Source organism: Capricornis sumatraensis, chromosome 19 (assembly GCF_032405125.1).
Source record: "Capricornis sumatraensis isolate serow.1 chromosome 19, serow.2, whole genome shotgun sequence".
NCBI classification, from domain to species: Eukaryota; Metazoa; Chordata; class Mammalia; order Artiodactyla; family Bovidae; genus Capricornis; species Capricornis sumatraensis.
In genome coordinates, this window is record NC_091087.1 from 65,402,656 (window position 1) to 65,420,999 (window position 18,344).

Here is an 18,344-nt window from a genome sequence, read left to right on the forward strand (position 1 = left end):
GGTCACCTTCTATTTTTCTGGCACTATTTTTGGTTTGTTTATTTTCTGTCCCAGCCCCCCTGCCCTGCCTGTGCATACGCACAGTGACCCTTCCGTCCTGTTCATCACTGCATTCCCCAAACCTTGCACAGTGCCTGGCGTATAGAAGAGTGTAAAGATCTTTGCAAAAGAAGCAAATAGTAGCTACTGAGGACCTGTGATGTGCCAGGCACATGCTAAGGAGCTGGAGCTCTAAGTGGACACAGCAGACACATGGCAGTAACTTATATCTAGCAAAAGATCCAGGCATCAATCAAGTAACTGACTAGATATTTTAAGAGTAGGATGATTGCTATAAAGGAAAATGAAAAATTCAAAGAGTGTGTGCATCTATGTGCATGGTTTTAAAATGTGCACAAATTCTCTGACACTCCTCTACCAAGAGGTAAAACAGAATTCCCTCTGCCTAGAAGGTGAGCAACCTTGAATGCCGGGAGCCAGCGTGAGGAATCCTGCCCGTGACAAGGTCATGAGGAAGAAAGCCTGACAAAACGCAAGGACGTGATTAGGGTTTAGGGGTTTTGCCCCCGGCACTTGGTCACTTGATTCCGAGGAGCAGAAAGCAGCAGAAATGATGCTGTATGATCTCAGTCACATCCTCAAGGGGGTTCAGCTTCCATCTGCTTCTTAAGCTTAGAACCTAGCTGCCATGCTGAGAGGAAGCCCAGAACACACAGGGGCATCATGGAGGGGTTCTGGTGAACAAGACCAGTTATGGACCCACCCAACAGCCAGCACCAACCACCAGATACCAGCAAGGAAGCCTTCCAGATGGCTCCAGCCCCAGCCAAACGATTACAGTCACGGGAAAGACCCCAAGCAAGACCCTCCTGGTGAAGCCTGTCACCCTCCGTAATTGTTAGAGGAAAGGACAGGACATCTGTGTTTTCTTTAACCACTAACTTTTGGGGAGACTGACTCTATAGCCATAGAGAACCAGAACAGGGAATGGTGTGACCTCTGTGGAAGTCAGGGAAGGTTTTCCTGGAGAATATTTGAGCTCAGATCTGCCCAAGCTGAGGTTAACTACTTTGAGGGGAAGCCTGGCAGACATGAGGACTGGTGTATATTCCTACAAAGGCGTTGTTCAGTCACTAAGCCAAGTCTGACTCTTATCAACCCCCTGGACTGTAGCACTCCAGGCTCCCCTGTCCTTCACTATCTCCCAGAGTCTGCCCAAATTCATGTCCATTGAGTCAGTGATGCTATCTAACCATCTCATCCTCTGTTGCCCCATTCTTTTATTGCCTTCAGTTTTTCCAAGTATCAGGGTCTTTTCCAACTTGTCAGCTCTTCACATCAGGTGGCCAAAGTGTGGCGCTTCAGCATGAGTCCTTCCAATGAATATTGAGGATTGATTTCCTTCAGGATTAACTGGTTTGAGCTCCTTGCAAATGAGTACGTGAGGATTAAAAGAGACGAGTAGCACAGAGCTTCTGCCTCGAAATGGGAGAGCTGAGTACTGGTTCTTCCTAGTGTTCTGGGTGAGTAATAAAATCATTCTAGAACTTCCACAGTCCCGTTTGTTTCCCTCTTTTAAAACATGGCCCTGGGCACATAGTAGGGGAACCAAGTGACCCCATTCCTATCTCCACCACTGCTGTGCAATCTTGAGGGAGTCAACCTCTTTTCCGGTTTCTCTCTCTCTCTTTTTTTTAATGTGGGCTATCTTTGAAGTCTTTATTGGATTAGTTGAAATATTGTTTCTGTTCTATGTTTTTGTTTCTTGGCCAGGAGGCATGCAGGATCTTACCTTCCTGACGGTGGGTTGAACCCCCATCCCCTGCACTGGAAGGCAAAGTCTTAACCACTGGACCACCAGGGAAGTCCCTGGTTTTTCTAAAAATAAAATACATGCCAAAAACCAAATCCATCTCAGTGCTTTGAGCTCCTTAAAGACAGGCACTATGGGAATGCAGGCTCACGCCTCTGTGCTGCCACAGCTATTTTTGGCCCCATCAGCCTCAGAAGCAGGTCTCATGGAGGGGGTGTACGTGCTCTTCCTTGAGGGCTGGTACACATCTCCTTCCTTGGCTGCAGCATCTGAGTCACACACGGGGACGAGTGGGCCATCGCTGACATTTACAAAGCCGGCCGGGTCCTGAGACCTGGCGGCTGCTGTGGGCTCTTCAGTCGGGCCCTCGAGCATGTGTGTTCCTTTGCTTGGCCAGAGTTCACCCCTTGTCCATGCCTTGCAGAAATACCTCCATCCAGGGGCTCTGGGGCTGACCCTGGGGATCACAAGCCTAGTGATGGCTGCCCCTAATGGGGCATGAGTGGTACTCTGGATAAACCTTTTCGGTTGAATACCTAGGGGTGTCCACACCTCCTTAAGGCACCATTTCCTCCCCGAGTGTCTAAACAGATACTCCTTTCTCTATTTAAAAATGGTGCCAGAACCATTTTTAAACAACTCCTAACCTGTAGGTCAGTGACCTAGTCTTTATTATTACTAAATAGATATCATATATTATTAGTTATCATTAATATTACTTATGAGCTGCCATTGAGTGAGTGTTAACTTGGGTTCCAGGTTCTGTGCTGTGTGAACCTTATACCATCAAATTCTCACAAGTGCCCATATGCAGTGGGTATTGTCATTAGCCTCATTTTACAGATGTGTGGAAATTGAGGCTCCAAGCAATAAAGGCTGTGTTGCCCAAACCACTTAGCTCATGAATAAGACTGGATCCCAGATCTAGACGGCAGGACAGCCAGGCTGAGCCACTGTGCTGTAACACCACTTTTAATCATGTTGTCTTTGCCAAGTACAGGCTGTATAATTTCCAGTCTTCACTGGAATGCCTCCTCAGCTAAGTATCACTGGCTCCATTTTACAGATAAGGGAACTGAGGCTGAGAAGAATAAGACATGCCCAGTGTCACAGAGCTAAGGTGGAAGCGCTGCATCTGACTCCAAAGTCTCTTGACTTGATTATCCCCTAGGATGCTGGTTCTCAAAGGGTGCACCCTTGCTGGGGTAGGGGTGAGGGTGGTGGGGAGTGGAATCAGTTTCACCTGAGAATGTTTTAGAAATGCAAAGTCCTTGGTCCCACCCCGAAACCTACTGAATCAGGAATTTTGGCGATGGAATCTGGCAACCTGTGTTTAAACAAGCCCTCCAGGGGATTCTGACCACACTCTGCTTTAGAGAACTGCTGGTCTAGTGCCTCCCACAGTTTGCAAAATTTACAGTGCAAAGCGCTGTGGGCAGAGCTTGGAAAACAAAGCTCAGAAAGTGGAGATGCTGTTCAAGAATCTTCCGCATCAAAGAACACTTTTCAGGATCTTTGTCAACCATCCGGCAAGACAGGGCAGGGCTGTCTCCACAGACATCCAAGGTTGCTGGGAGTGGGAGCTGAGCTGGAAGCCCACAGGGAAGTGTGGGCCGAGCTGCCCCTATGATCAGCAGGTTCTAGTATGGAAGTGGGGTGGGGAGAGCAGTGCTCTTGAAAGTTTCACAGTGGAACAAAAACAAGCACAGCAAAATAACAAGAAATAAACTGAAAAACTATGTTGCCTTTGCCAGAAGAAGGGTGGCCCAGTAATAGATGACCCACCATCCTGGCTTGCCCAGGATGACTAAAGAGTTTCTGGGTGAGAAATGGAGTATTTCCTGCCATGTCAGTAAACAAGGATGTCACAGTCATTAGCGACTGCAGCCTCCAAAGGGAGTTCCTAAGCCTTAAGGGCACTCAGGAAGGAGAAGAACACCTGGGATCTAGTAGCCATCAAGACTGCAGCCACTCCCTATGGTGAGCCCCAAGGGAGCTCAGGATGTGAAAAATATGGGATTCTGGCCCGAGACAGCTGAGATGCATATGAAAGGAATGATTGCAGACAGCCCAGACTCTTGCATCTTCCCATAGGGAGAAAAGCACTAAATTTCTTAACTTGGGATATCTGGCTTTCTTTAAGTAACAATAATCTTTTGATGTTCAGACTACCTGTCCTTTGTTGCAAAACTTCTATATAACCCTCGCCTCCTTGGAACAGTTCTCCCAGGGTCACCTGCGATGCTGTCTCCCAGACTTGAAGTCCTAAAAATTCTCATCTAATAAAACATAACTCTCAACTTTTAGGTTGTGACTATTTTTTAAGTTGACACTGGGATGCAGAGCTTCCAGGGCTAAAGCCAGGAGAGTCCCAGCCAACCCAAGACATTCTGCTTGCCCTGAGCAGTAGGGCAGCAGCAGGTGCTGTTTGGATGAAAGAGGAGACCTGCCTGGCCATGGGGATGATGCCCCACAATTCTGGCAAATATTTCTGATCCATCCTTACAGGAGTGTTTACCTGTCTGTGTGAGCAGGTGCAGAGGTTTCCTTTGTGTGCTCTTTCTCCCTCTACCCCAGACACACACCCTGAAGCCCACACTCCTGAAAAAAGACATTCTACAGCAGGGCACCTCCTGTGTGATCCTGATGCTCCTAACTCAGGGCCTCTGCTTCAGCCACTCTAAGGACTGTCTGGCCTCCTCTGCTCCTGCCTATCCAAGGTCTACCTGGGAATTCTCCCATGTCATCCTGGATCCTCCTTTCCTGCTTTTTTCAGAATTAAATATCTTTCCCCAAAGCACTGTTTCCTTTCCCAAGTCTAACACTCAGAGGTAGCTCTTCATCAGAATGATTTTCATGCAACAGCAGCAATGGATACTAGTCCAGTGTCTACTGACATGAATCTTCCAGTCAGCCCCATTGGTAGGTGAAAATCTTACACCTTAAACTCAAACTTAAGTTTATCAGTCCTTTCTGAACACTCCTACACTGTTCGTAGGAATGTACATTAGTGCAGCTACTATGGAGAACAGGGAGGTGCCTTAAAAAACTAAAAGCAGAGCTCCCATATGATCTGGCAATCCCACTCCTAGGTATATATCTGGAGGAAATCATAACTCAAAAAGATACATGCACGTCAGTGTTCACTGCAGCACTGTTTACAATAGCCAAGATATGGAAGCAACCTAAGTGTTCTTCCACAGATGAATGGATAAAGAAGATGTGTTATAATATAACTCAAGCATAAAAAAGAATGAAATAATGTCATTTGTAGCAACATGGATGGACCTAGAGATTATCATACTAAGTAAGCCAGACAGAGAAATATAAATGATACTGCTTATGTGTGGAATCTTAAAAAGTCACGCAAATGAACTCATTTACAAAACAAACAGACTCAAAGACTTAGAAAACCAACTTACATTACCAAAGGAGAAAGGTGGGTGGGGGGAGGGATAAGTTAGGAGGTTAATATCAACATACACATTCTACCATATACAAAATACAAAATCAACAAGGACCTACTGTATAGCACAGAAAACTCTACTCAATACTCTGTAATAACCTATATGGGAAAAGAATCTGAGAAGAAATCGATATTTGTATACGTATAACTGAATCACTGTGTTGTACACCTGAAACTAATACAACACTGTCAATCAACTATACACCAATATAAAATTCAAAAAATCTTACCAGCCCTCTTAAAATCATGCAGAGAAAGTGGCAGGGCTAGCACACCAACCCAGGCTCAGGGCCTTGGCCCTCTTAAGCTGTGTTCTCAGTTTGTTTTCATTACTCAGGCCATGCAGGTGAGGACAAGTCCCCTTGGGCCTCCAGTGCACTCAACACATGTCTGGATGCAGAGCAGACACTCAACAAACATTCAGCAGGTAAATCAGAAGCCCTTGTGAGTGGCCAGGATGCAGGCACCTCTGATGACCAAAGGATCAAAGTTCTGCATCCTGGGAAACTCTTTAGTCCTGGCCAAACCAGGATGGTGGGTCACCTATTGCTGGAGCCAGCCAGATGCTTGGAGCCAGTGTATCCAGAAGGATGGCAGGAAGGATCCTCCCATGGACATCCTCTGCAGAAGACGGGCTGCGGGACCATGAGCTCCCTGTGGGCAGGAGCTGCCCCTCTCTTGCTCACCATTGATGTCCTAGCCCCTGGCATGTGCCAGCACCTGGGGAGTTCTGTGCACACCTGCTGAACGACCACACAGGCTTCACAGATTGAAGTCCTGTTCCCCTGGGGGAGGCTAATTCCTCAAGGATTACAGACTGAACAGAAGTTGTGCCTGTGGCCATAGTTCTGTCTGACGTTACTGGGCTGTCCTTAAGGGTGAGCTTCTGGGCTGAGCTCGGTGAGGACCAAGAGGGTGTATAAAACACATTCTCCATCACTGGTCTAATCTACCAGGCATACCAAGGCTATGGAGTTGCACCCACTCTCCTCCTGCCCAGCATCTACATCTTCATCCTTGGGTTACAACCCCTCTACCTAGATTTTCCTTTCAGAAGCCACCATCCCCTTAACCCCTATCCATATACTTCAACTGTCCAGGGTGGTCACATGGCCCAGGCCTGGCCAATCAGCACATTCCATCTCACAGGCTACCATGATTGGTCCAAGGATGGACATGTGACTCAAGCTGGTCCAATGAAAGTCAGCCTCGGGGTTTTAGGTGGATGGTTGAGAAAGAGAAGCTCTCCGAGCAAAGAGATGACTAACTGTTAAGGCTGATGGAATCCTGGAAACTGGAGCCACAGGGACTGGGCCAGCTTGAGAGAAAAGGAGACCCAGGAGAAATCAGAACAGAGAGATGGAGACAGAAACCCAGTTCATCATATAAGACCTGTTGCTGGAATACTCCAACACACGAGCCAAAAACCAAACATCTCTCTCTAGCTTTCACATCACTCACGCCACTTCAAGATGGGTTTCTGCCACTCCTAACTGAAAAAGTTGCATCATAGAATCAAACAACACCTGCTGTTCTCTCACCCAGAAGTGCCCTCAGCCCCCAAGCTTACATGAGGTGTCTGGCACTCACACCTGGCACTCCTACCCACTTCCCCTTCTCTACAGCCCCCCCGCCTGGCTTCAGGCCTTTGTAGGTGATCTGGGGCCTGGAGTATCTCAAGGGTCCCCACTTGACCCCAGTCAGGCAGCTTACCCCAGTCCAACCCCTGTGTTGTCAGGAAAGTTGACTTTCTGAAGTAGATGGTATGCCACTTCTTTGCTTAATACCTCCATGGGCTCGTGGCTACCCAGAGCAGGGTTTCCTAAAGGAGGGGGTGCACGTCCCTGGAGGTAAGTGAGCTGGTCTTAGACAGCACATGGAGCCGACACCCAGACACATGGAAACATAGAACAAGAAACTTAAGCTCCTTTTGATTCTCTTGCAAACCTTCTGCTTTCTTTCTAGAGAACACCTCTGTGAGGGGCGAGTGTGGCCCTGACAGGTCTCTCCAGCTCCCTTTTTAGCAGAAAAAGAGAAGCCCTCGAGCTCAGACCCTTCCATGACAGGCCGGAACATTAAAACGCTGGTTTGTGTCCGTCGCCTTTGTTTTTACAGTCACCTTCTATTTATGTAAGTGATTCCGGTTTTGCACTGAGAATAGTTACAGAAAGTTTCCTTTGGAGACGAATTTGTATAAACACAAAAGTGAGTCTGTTTAAAGTAAAAAAAAAAAAAAAGAGAGAAAGAAAGAAAGAAAGAAAGAAGGCAAACCATAGGAGGCATTTGGATACGGTGAATGTTTGGCAAACAACGGTAAAACAGGATGAAGTGTAACCTACTGAGCCAGGCACACAAGGCCCTTCACTGTCTACCCCTTGACATTCCTTCAAACCCTTGGAGGGGCTTGGGCCTCCCGAGACGACTTACAGAGTCATACGTCTAAGACTTTGCTCTTGCCGTTCCTCCTGCCCAGATGCCCTTTCCCCATAACCTCCTCATCAACCTAGAACAATTCCAATTACTAGGAAGACCCAAGTCAATGTCACTGTTTCCTATGGTTGGAGTTTGGTCCAACTACTCTAGGATTTTCAGTGGACCTAGAGAGCAATTTCTGTGCTCCCTCAGGTGACTTTGTGTGGGTTCCCTGAGGCCAAGAGATCCCAGAAACCAGAATGGTCTTTCAGGTCAGTGTCTGGCACTAGAGGCTCAGTTAGCACAAGATGAACTGAACAGACTCTAACCGGGGGATGTAGATCCATCAGGTACCAACACGCCTGGAGGCAGCGCAGACCTGGACTCTGAATAGTGGAGGGAGAAGGAATTCTAAGGCAGGGAAGGGAGTGAGGGGCAGGGGCCTGAGGCTGGGCTCCATAGCTTTCCTTCAGGAGAGAGGAGAAAGGTGAGCATCTTGGGATAGTGGGATCCTGCGTGGCACTGCAGCAGAGGGCCTGGGAGGCTGAGGTTCTTGATTCTAACGTGCATCTGAATCCCCTCAGGACTTGTCAGCATGCCAGCTCCGAAGCCCCACCCCAGAGGCTCTGACTCGGTGGGTTACAGTGAGCCTGTGAAGCTCCACTTTAAGACAAATGCTTCAGGCCACATTGAAGGCCACTCTCTGGAAAGCACTGAGCCACAAGTGTCAGGGAAGACTGGACACAGGTAGGGACCCTAGGGCTTCCCTGGTGGCTAATGCGAGAAGACGCGGGTTCGATCCCCGGGGAAGGGAGTGGCAACCCACTCTAGTATTCTTGCCTGCAGAATTCCATGGACAGAGGAGCCTGATGGGCTGTAGTCCATGGGTCACAAAGAGTTGGATGCAACTGAGATACTAGCACTTTCACTTTTTTGGGGGGGCGGGGGGGAACCTATAGACAAAATGCAGAAACACACATGAACTGCCAAAGGTCCCCAGCACACTGCATCCCAGCCTGGACACTGAGAGCCTGAAAACAGGGCTTACCAGAGAACAAACCTCGTCAAGGTTATTTCAAATACGCCCCCAAATAACTCAACAGAGATATGTTTAATGAGGTGGATCCACGCATGAGCTTGTGCATTCTACAGGGTGATCCAATCAAAATACAGAATCTCTTGTTAGAGACCTTATCAACTGCCGATTGTAGACATGGAGCTTAACCCCTGCGGGTCAGGACTGAGGCTCTTTCTGGCTAAAGAAGCCCTCCTTTGTTTGCAATCAAATTGTTCAGAGATGAAATCCAGGCAAACAAGTGGGGGTTGGTGGGGGGTGAGGGCGGAGGTTAGCAGAATAGACTGCAAATAGCCGGGAGGCATCTGTGTAACTTTGTTCCCAGAGCCTCCTCTTGGGTTCTATACTAATTGCTGTCTTACACGTGAACGAAGAAAATCAGAAAACGCAACGGTGCTCACGGGAGGGGGATTTCAGGCCAGCGTCCGTGGCTGGCCCCTCTTCAAGGTCTGGCCTTCGGAACAATCCAGGCAGAGTCACTCATCAAATGGAGATTGACTTTTATCTGATTACCCGATGGAGAAACATCCTTCTCCATCTCACAGGAGCATGCTGTGGGAAAGGCGTTTTGCAGACTGCAGGGAAAAGTTGGGCCTTGGCTTCCCTCCTGCTCGGCCAGTGGAAAATTACAAAGAAAGCAAGGCTGCCCTCTGCTCTCCTCAGGGGTTCTTTCTGGGCCCCGGAAAACACAGAGAGAAACCGGAAACGGAGCGAGCCTGTGCTTACCTGGGGCGGAGAGGAGTCTGGGAGGCGGCGGGGGCGGGGGTGGCGGCGGCAGCGGGGGCGGGGGCCGGCACTGGCAGACGTGTTGACAGCTGTCGGTCACCTTGGAGCAGGACTTCTGGGGCTCACCGTGCGTCACCTGCAGAAATGGGCACAGGTGCCCAGGAGGAGCCAGTGAGGCCACTGGGAGCCCAGATGCTCCCTCCCCACCGCTCCCCCCAACACACCTCACCACCCCCGGCCTCGGCAGGAAGGACAGAAGCTGGGTTGGCTCAAAGAAAACCACTTTATGGGAGGCTGGCCTGGAAGGACTGGAGAGCAAGGTTTCATTTCTAGCCCTGCCAGGAACCAGCCATGGGACCGGGGCAATAGGCTTGGGCACCCGTGAGAGGCAGACGAGTGTGTGAAGGTGAACTAGAATCTCCCCATCGAACAAATGAGGAAACTCAGGCCCAGGCAGGAGAAGTGGCCGCCTGAGGCTCTCACACCCAGATGGTGACAGGACACTGATTCCGCCTCTTCAGTAACCTGACCCACTGCCTGCTTCTCCAGTCTTCCTTGCTACCCGGCAGGACCAAGCCCTGGCCTCCTCTCTGGCCACAGCTCTTGATGGCCTTCGTGTGTCCACTCTGGGCCAAGGTCCCCTCATCTTGAAGGAGGCCCCTTACCCAGCCAGGCCTCTCTTTGGTGGCTGTGTGACTAAGGGGACCGGAGCAACATTCCCAGCGGTATCCACAAGGCCCCCAGTGGTCTTGTGGGAAACACCCCTGACCAAACTGCCTGGACTCAGCCCCCACCAACCCTGAATGCCTGTCCACAGCTCAGGGGATCCCGTGGCCACAGCTCAGGGGATCCCGTGGCCACAGGCCCTGCGCGGGAAGGCAGCCCCCCCTTCATGCTCTGGCCCTCTGCTCTGCTCTCAAAGCCCTCTTTCCGGTCCTGGGCTCCTGGCTGTGCTCCCGCCTTTTGCACTGGCTGCTCCAATGGCCTGGAATTTTCTCCCACACCTTCCCCCCTGCTTTACCCGTTATTCAGCTCAGCTATCACCTCCTCAGGGAAGCATCTCTGACCGCCCTGGCCAGGTCATCTCGCCATTACAAGCTCTCCTGGTACTGGATTTCACTCTACGGGACAGAAATCTACATCGGAGTGTTTACCTAGTTCATCCTCCTGTTTACTGGACTCTAAGGTCTGTGGGGTCAGGAGTCAGGCCTTTTTCCTCTTGCCATCATATCACCTAAGCAAATGCCTGAAATTCACCAGAATTCACACCTCTTGAATCCTGGGTTGGTGTTCTTCTGACTTTAGTCCCAGTCTCCCCATGTGTAAGCTACAAAGGGGAGCAAAAGTGGGTGGGTGTTCACATAGGGGATGTCAGCTGCTTGCACGTTAGACTCTCCAGGCATCTTTAAAAGATACTCATGCCTGAGGCTCTCTCATGCCAGTCAAATCAGAATTTCTGCAGGTGGAGCTGGGCATGCAAATTTTGTTGAAGCATCCTGGGTTAAACTTTCAGTGCATAGCCAATGAGAGAATGGCTGGTTTAGACCCACTCCCAGCAACCCTCCCTATGGCAGACAGCCATACATCTTTGAGTTTAGCATTTTCTGTCTGTCCCAGGGAACAGCTGATTTAAAGACATGAAGGAAAGAGTTGGTGGTCACCTGCTACCTCAGGGAGGGCCACAGTTCATTTCTCTGGCTGTCATCTCCCATGAGTAGAAACCCACGACCTCAGTTTCTCTGCAACCAGCCAGGGTAGGCCTGCCTTTGGAGGCCAGTGTAGACTCTCTGCTGCACGTGTCCCGGGCTGGCAGAGACAGCCAGCAGGGCTCGGCTGCTCCCTTGATACACGGCAGATGTGAACAGGACAGGTAATGGCACCAGGAGGTGGACTGATTCACAGCCCCGACTGAATATCTACAAGGCCACGAAGCTCCTGCTCACCACCTTTTAGTGTTTTTAAAGGACCACCGACTGCATTTCAAACCCTGGAAGGCCATCTTATTTCACAAGAACATATCCTCAGATGGTGAGCCTTTTCTCGGTTATCTTATGGAGCTGATGAACTCCTTAGATGTCACAGCCAAACCACTGACTTCTCCCCCAGTGCTGTGGTCAGCCCTCTCTTCAGCCATCACAGAGACTCTTCTCTGGATTCTGACCTTCCAAGACCCTGGGGCCTGCTTGAAAGCTCCCTTCTCCCAACCACTGGCCTCTGAGATGGCTTCTACACTGAACTCCACCAAGTCTGTGAACATCAAGCAATGCCGTTCCCAAAGCAATTACTTCCCTATTCTCCAAGGTGCAGTTCACATGAGAAGGTTCACGACGAGCACATTTGTTTAACCTGGCCCAACCCAGTGACCTATTTTTGTGAGAGGCTAGGAGGGCACAGATGGATCAGAGGGCTTCATGTGATGAAATTACAAGCAGAGAAACCAGGACAGAGTTTTGAGGCGGCAGGGGGCGGGGAAGTGAAGGCACACCCTACATCTTAAACATCTGGCCTCTGGTATCGCAGTCCCACTGAAAAGGGAGTGGGCACAGTTGCTTCACCAACCATAAGAACACACTAATATTGTCACCACCCTATTAGCCAGCCTGGGGGGGCTATCCTCCCGGAGGCGGGGGCCCACTTGGGTCCCTCACTGGTTTGGACCAGTACAGGCCTGTGGCTGCTGCACCTCCCTTGACTGACAGCTGGTAACACACGCTCTGCATCCACATCGGTACATCCTTCAGGCCCAGCCCTTACACGGTCTTCCCGGGCAAGCCATCCTGAAGCCCACAGCCCCCAGAATTAGACCCAGCTACCCAGTGCCGCCCTTTCACTTCATAAACCCTCCTCTCTGGGGCACTTTCCCCCTGTTATGTCATGTCTGTCTCTGCACCACCCCCCCAACCAGAAACACACACACTAAGTTGTGAGCATCTTGGAACAGAAAGGCAGGTGGGTCTGTGCTTTATGAGTCCTGATGGAACATGACTTCCTGAGCCTTACTGTGTGTCAGTCATGGGACACAGGTGCTGATTTCACCATGAGAATAATTGAGAGATGGAGCTGGTATCATCCATACCTATAGAATGACAGGCTGGGCAAGGCTAAGTGATGGACCAGAGTTGCAGCAGGCCTGACATTCAGCTGGTGCTCAGTGCAAACGTGTGCTGTGGAAGGTCTGCCTGGCAGTGGAGAAACATGGAACCTACCCCGGACCCGAGTTCCAGGACCATTAGTTCCGCGGATCGGCAGTGCTTTGTTTAGACCAGTAAAGAGGAATCCTCAATACCACACGCTTGTCTCAATCCCTGGCCTGGTTGGGTTACATCCTGGGAAGTCTCACAGGAGAGTAAACTTGCCCCTGAATTCACCTGCTCTTAGCTGGACTTGACCGAGGAGAAGCAGAGGCCCAGAGAGGGTCAATGACCCGCCTAAAGCCTGTACTGTGACTTCCTGTGACCGCGTTTTATTCCAGTCTTACCATCACCCGCCTTCCTTTCCCCGCTCCGCAGTGTTCTCCTGAGGCCAGAATCCTGAGGTCCAGAGAGGCCCTGAGAGGTCCCGCAGTCACCTGCATTTGGTCCCTGGCACTGTGGTCTGGGGAACACGGGGCTCGTGGCAGCCAGTTCCCACCCCTGGCCTCCTCAGGAGTCCCTGAATCCATCCACTTCTCATTCCACGGCCACAGCCCTAAACCAAGGCACCACCACGTCTTCACAGCTCCCTCGCCTCTCTCCAGGGCTGCCTGGTAAACTATAGGACACCCTGTAAAATTTTAGGTAAACAATAAACACTTTTAAGTATGAATACATTCTAAAGATTGTATGGAGTATACCTATGTTCAAGAATAATCCATTGTCTATCTGAAAATTTAACTGAACAGTCTATATTCTTTTTAAAGATTTTTTGATGTGGACCTTTTTTTAAAGCCTGTATTGAATTTGTTATAATATCGCCTCTCTTTTATGTGTTGGTTTTTTGGCCACCAGGCATGTAGGATCTTAACTCTCCGACCAAGAACTAAAACCACACCCTCTGCATTAGAAGGCAAAGTCTTAACCACTGATTCACAATGGAAGTCCCCAGCTTGTATTTTTATTTGCTAAATCTGGCAACCTGACTCTCATCAACCCCTTGCCTCGATCCTTCCCTGAATCCTAATCTTCTGTTGAAGCTGGTTGGAGATTTCTAAAATGCTAATTTAAGACTGTGTCATCTCTTGCTTAGAAAAACTTTCCCTGGCCCCCAGAGTCTTCAGGATCAAGCCCAAACTGTAAGACACGACGTTAGTGGCTTACAACAGAGACCTCACCTGGGGAGCCCTCCCCGGGGTTCTTCCAGTGCCCTGCCCTCTCCTCCCACCTGGGGGCTGTTCCCTCCACAGTCTGGACACTTCACTCAACTCACAGTTGCATCCTGACTCCTGACTTCTTGCTCCTGTCTCAGCTAAAGCACTGTACCTGCATTTTCTCTGGATCTTCCACCAGCTCCCATCTCTAAGCTATTTGCTCCTACCAGCGTACTTGCCTGCCATGACTTGTTTAACAATCTCTCCAGTGCTAGACTGTCAGCGCCATGAAGGCAGGGACCACTACATTTCCCTTGCCCTTAACACGGGGCCTGGCAAACAGTAGGTGCCGGATAAATGCAGCTGACTAAATAAGTGAAGCTGTAATGACTGTCCACAGGGGCGGGGGCTTGGCAATTGCTTGGGATGGTTCCGTGTTGCCGCTCAGAGACCCACAGGCCCGGATCTGAGCCTGTCTCTCCGACGACTGCTTTCGGAGGGCGCCCACAAAGATTATGGCTCCTGGCATCTTTTATCGAGACAGGCCAGCACCACAGTAACTTGATGAGACACACTCCTGTCACACCTAATAAATTTGCCAGCCTGTCATCCTCTTCACTTGCAGAAAAAAAGGACTCATCTGGAAGTGAACTTAGAAGAACCCTAAATCACAGAAGCTCAGAATCTCAATTCCAGACACATGAAGGAAAAAAGAGAGAAAAGGCTTAACAGTGCCCCCACCAACCTTGCGGCTATTTAATGTCATCTGACTTTAATGATTAAGTTTCTTTTCATCTAGGAAGCAGCCAGAGGCTCCGGGGCTGATCTCAAGGTTGGAACCTGGTGCTTAGAGGGGCCACACAGAGCTCTGGCTTCATCAACCATCCCGTTAATTACAGGACTTGGTTGTGCTGGCTCACACTGCCAGATGTTTACAACTCCTCCAGCAAAAAGCTCATAAAAGCATAGACAGATTTTTTTTTCTATTCAAGAAACTCCTGTGACGTCACACATGATAATCTCTCCACTTAAAGGGAAACACATGGCTTTGTTCACTTCAACTTTTCTCCCCTCTCTTCTCCTGAATTCAGTTCTGTTGCTCAAAAACCAGATTGATTCATTCCAAAGCCCCCTTTCCCCTTGGCTTCTCAGCCCTTATCATTTGTAGATTATTTTTCCAGCGCCTCCAGGCAAGATTTTATCCATTCTGTTTGTCTGGAGGGTTTCTTTCTAATTGATTTTCACAAAAATTGATTTATATTGAGTAAGGACATCTGAAATACACACACACACACATTTGCTGGTGGAAGTACTGCCTGGCTGAAGGACACTGCTTAAAAAAGGAGCTACTTTACAGAATTATTTCTCTTGGTGGTGGGGGTGTGTGGGGAGGTGGCAGGTCTACTCTCTCTATCCTGCTAGTTCCCACAGCAGAATTCCAGTTCTTGGAGATTAACAACATCACCATGTTGCTCTCCATACTAGCTGGAAAAGTCTCCCAGAAGAAGGCAAACTGTAAACAAATGAATATAAAAAGGAAGTGAGCTGAACATCTGAGGTTCAGCTAAAAGTTGAATGAGAAGAACTGGTCCCAAACCACCCAAATGTTTAGAAGTGACAAAACTCTGAATCCCGAGAAGGCACAGCTGAGTTTAATAGCTGCCGTTTCACACATTAAACAAAGCTGTCAATTCCTAAAGGAAAACAATTGTGAGTGAGACAGAGGCAAGCCAGAGAATAGAGCAGAGGATGGGGCTGGTGCTGGCGAAGGGGGTGTATATGCCCCCCGCCCCCACTCAAGCAGGCCCACTATCTCAAGCTCTCCATGTAGATAGCTGGTTCCAGCATTAGGGCCCCTAGTTATCTCCCAGTGGTCACCAGGGCTGCCATCCAAACAGGACTGACCAAGTTCGTTCTCAGCGGGGCCCTGTCGCTTGGGACAGCTCATGAAACTTGGTGGCCTGGCAAACAGTGTTGCCTCATCCCTTCTCTGAACTGGCACCTCCTACTCAGGGCAACTATCTGAATAGTCCCCAGCCCCCAAAATGCCACCAGAACATGGAGCTGCAAATATCCCAGAGCGGGCATTTCAGTGTCTGAATTGGTAAAAATATCCTCCAGACCCTGCAGAACCTCTAACAATTCAAAAGTGTTGCTGGGACTATGTAGCGATCAACAGAGTACCTGGCTAGCCAGACAGATGAACGATGTTACCCTATTGGTGACTTCCTAACATCAATAATGGCAGAAACAACCTCCATTCAGTGTTTAGTATGGTAGAGGCACTGAGCTAAGCAATCTTTATCTCATCTGCTAATGCTGCTGCTAAGTCGCTTCAGTTGTGTCCGACTCTGTGCAACCCCATAGACGGCAGCCCATCAGGCTCCACCATCCCTGGGATTCTCCAGGCAAGAAACTGGAGTGGGTTGCCATTTCCTTCTCCAGGTACTTATAATTGCACAGTGAGGAAGTAGAAACTAAGGTCCAGAGAGGTTAAGCACACTGTCTAAAGCTCCCCAGCTGGTAAGGGGCAGAGGTGGAGCTCAAAATTCACCGTGCGTACGTGCTGAGTCGCTTTGGTCGTGTCCAACTCTTTGCAACCCCAAGGACCGCAGCCTGCCAGGCTCCTCTGTCCATGGGATTCTCCAGGCAACAATACTGGAGGGGGTTGCCAAGCCCTCCTCCAGGGGATCTTCCCAACCCAGGGAGCTGGCAACAAAATTCACCTCTTCACCATTACAATGGACCACTGACTGTGTTCTGGGAAGCACCAGGGACCATCCCATCTATCCATCTCTCTGACCCTAACACAGGTCACTGGAGTTGGTGGCTATTTGGTCTCTGTCCAGGAGGCATGGTGGGCCCAGGGTGAGGATCCCATCCTCAGGCAATCCTTAGAGATGGACAACACCTTCCTACATTCCCCCATCAATAGCCACTTTGCAAAATCTCTCCCACATCCTCAGCTCCACTGCCTGCCAGGAGCACAGTCGCTTCTGTGTTGTAGTCCAGTTTAAGAAGGCTACTGTGAAGTTTTACTAAAGGCTCTGATAGGAAATCAAGAGGGTATATTCTTGGGATCATTTTTTCTTTCTAAGTTTGCCAAAGCTCTAAGGTTTCTTTCTCTGCATTTCTGCAATGGAATATTATCATCCAGAAGGCATTCCCTGTGACCTGTCTGTTCCAAGGCGCTGTCCTGTGGGCCTCACTCAGCAGGCCAGGACTGAAGTCTCTTTCAGGAGTTTCTTATCTTTCCATGGCCAGAGTACAGGGAGCCGGAGCATCTTTTCTCTCCCTAAACTCTTCCCCGGGACCAATCGGACCGGCAACCGCAGAAAGCCAGGGTCGTGGGAGTGAAGGGACAACCACTCGCTACCCCGTGCTGCCCAGGAGGTCGTCCTGGGCGCGCAGCCCGCGCCGCCGCTCACCTGCACGAAGCCCCAGAGCGGGTGGAGCGCGCAGTGCAGCAGCAGTGACGGCCAGCAGCAACCTCGGCGCAGCACCAGATCCCGGAGGAGCATCTCGGCCCGCGGCTCCCGCTCCCGGGGCGAACTGTCAGGGGAGCAAAGCTCGAGTCAGCTGGGCTCCCCGGGCACCATCCTGGTGGCGCACCCTCACCCGCAGCAGTCCGAACGCAGTGGGCACTCCCCGCACCCTGGTGCACCCTCGTGACCCAAGCCTGGCCCTTCACTCCAGCTTGCACCCTCGCCGACCCTTGGTGCACACTCACGGAGGCCGGCATTCCGGAACTCACACTCCGTCGTGGCGCACGCCCCCCAAATCCTGCGTGCGTACCTTGGCCCCCAAGCACACCTCCAGAAACAGCCAAGCGCTCTTCCCGAGCCCCGTGCACCTCCCCAGACACAGTCGTGCACAACTCTCTCCCACTGTGAACACACTTCAAACCCGGCGGGCGCCGCTCACCCTGTGTGCACACCCACAGAACCTGCCGCTCACACCCACCGACTCCTGCCCGCACATTCGCTGACCCCCGCATGTACGGCACTGTGAAATCACACGCCGCGGGCACCCTGTCTGCCCCTCCGGCCCTCACTGCGCACACTGCAACGGAGGCACCTCGGTGCGCTCCCCGCTAGCCCTCGCGCGCTCCGCCGAGCCCCGGCCTCCCGCCTCAGGGCGGGAGCTTCCCTCGCGTCTCCATCTCCGCCCGCACCCCTCCAGTGCCTCACGCCACCTTGCCTGGCGGCGGCCCCCACCGATCCTCGGCGCGGGGAAGAGAGGTCCTCGCTCGCTCCCCCCGCCCGAGGCAGAATCTGGTCGCGAGCCGCCGGACGGCCCCCATTTAAAGCCAGCCGCCTCCCCAGTCCCCCGCCCTCTAGGCGGGGCCTCGGTCCTCACCCTGGCGACTGCGCGGGCGCCGAGGGGCTTCACATGCCGAGGAGGAACGCCGGACACTGGAGCAAAAGTTTGCGCGCGGCTTGGGCCTCCCGGGCGGCTGAGCCCGGGGCCCGGGCAGGGCGCGCTCGCACGGGGCGCAGGGCGCGGTGGCTCCGGGCTGCGCCTGGCCGCGCGCGGGCCGGGAGGGGCGGCACCCCGCTCCTAGGAA

General features: G+C 51.1%; 1 protein-coding gene across 1 annotated transcript in view; it reads right to left on the reverse strand.

The window, feature by feature from the left end:
- PRIMA1 (proline rich membrane anchor 1) overlaps window positions 1-17,298 on the reverse strand; it is a 64,486-nt gene extending 47,188 nt beyond the window's left edge. Inside the window, exons 1-2 of the mRNA XM_068991559.1 lie at window positions 17,206-17,298; window positions 9,493-9,628 (exon numbers count right to left, since the gene is read on the reverse strand). Of these exons, the coding sequence (XP_068847660.1) occupies window positions 9,493-9,628; window positions 17,206-17,298 (229 nt within the window). The remainder of the gene's footprint in view (window positions 1-9,492; window positions 9,629-17,205) is intronic.
- Between the last annotated feature and the right edge of the window lie 1,046 nt (window positions 17,299-18,344).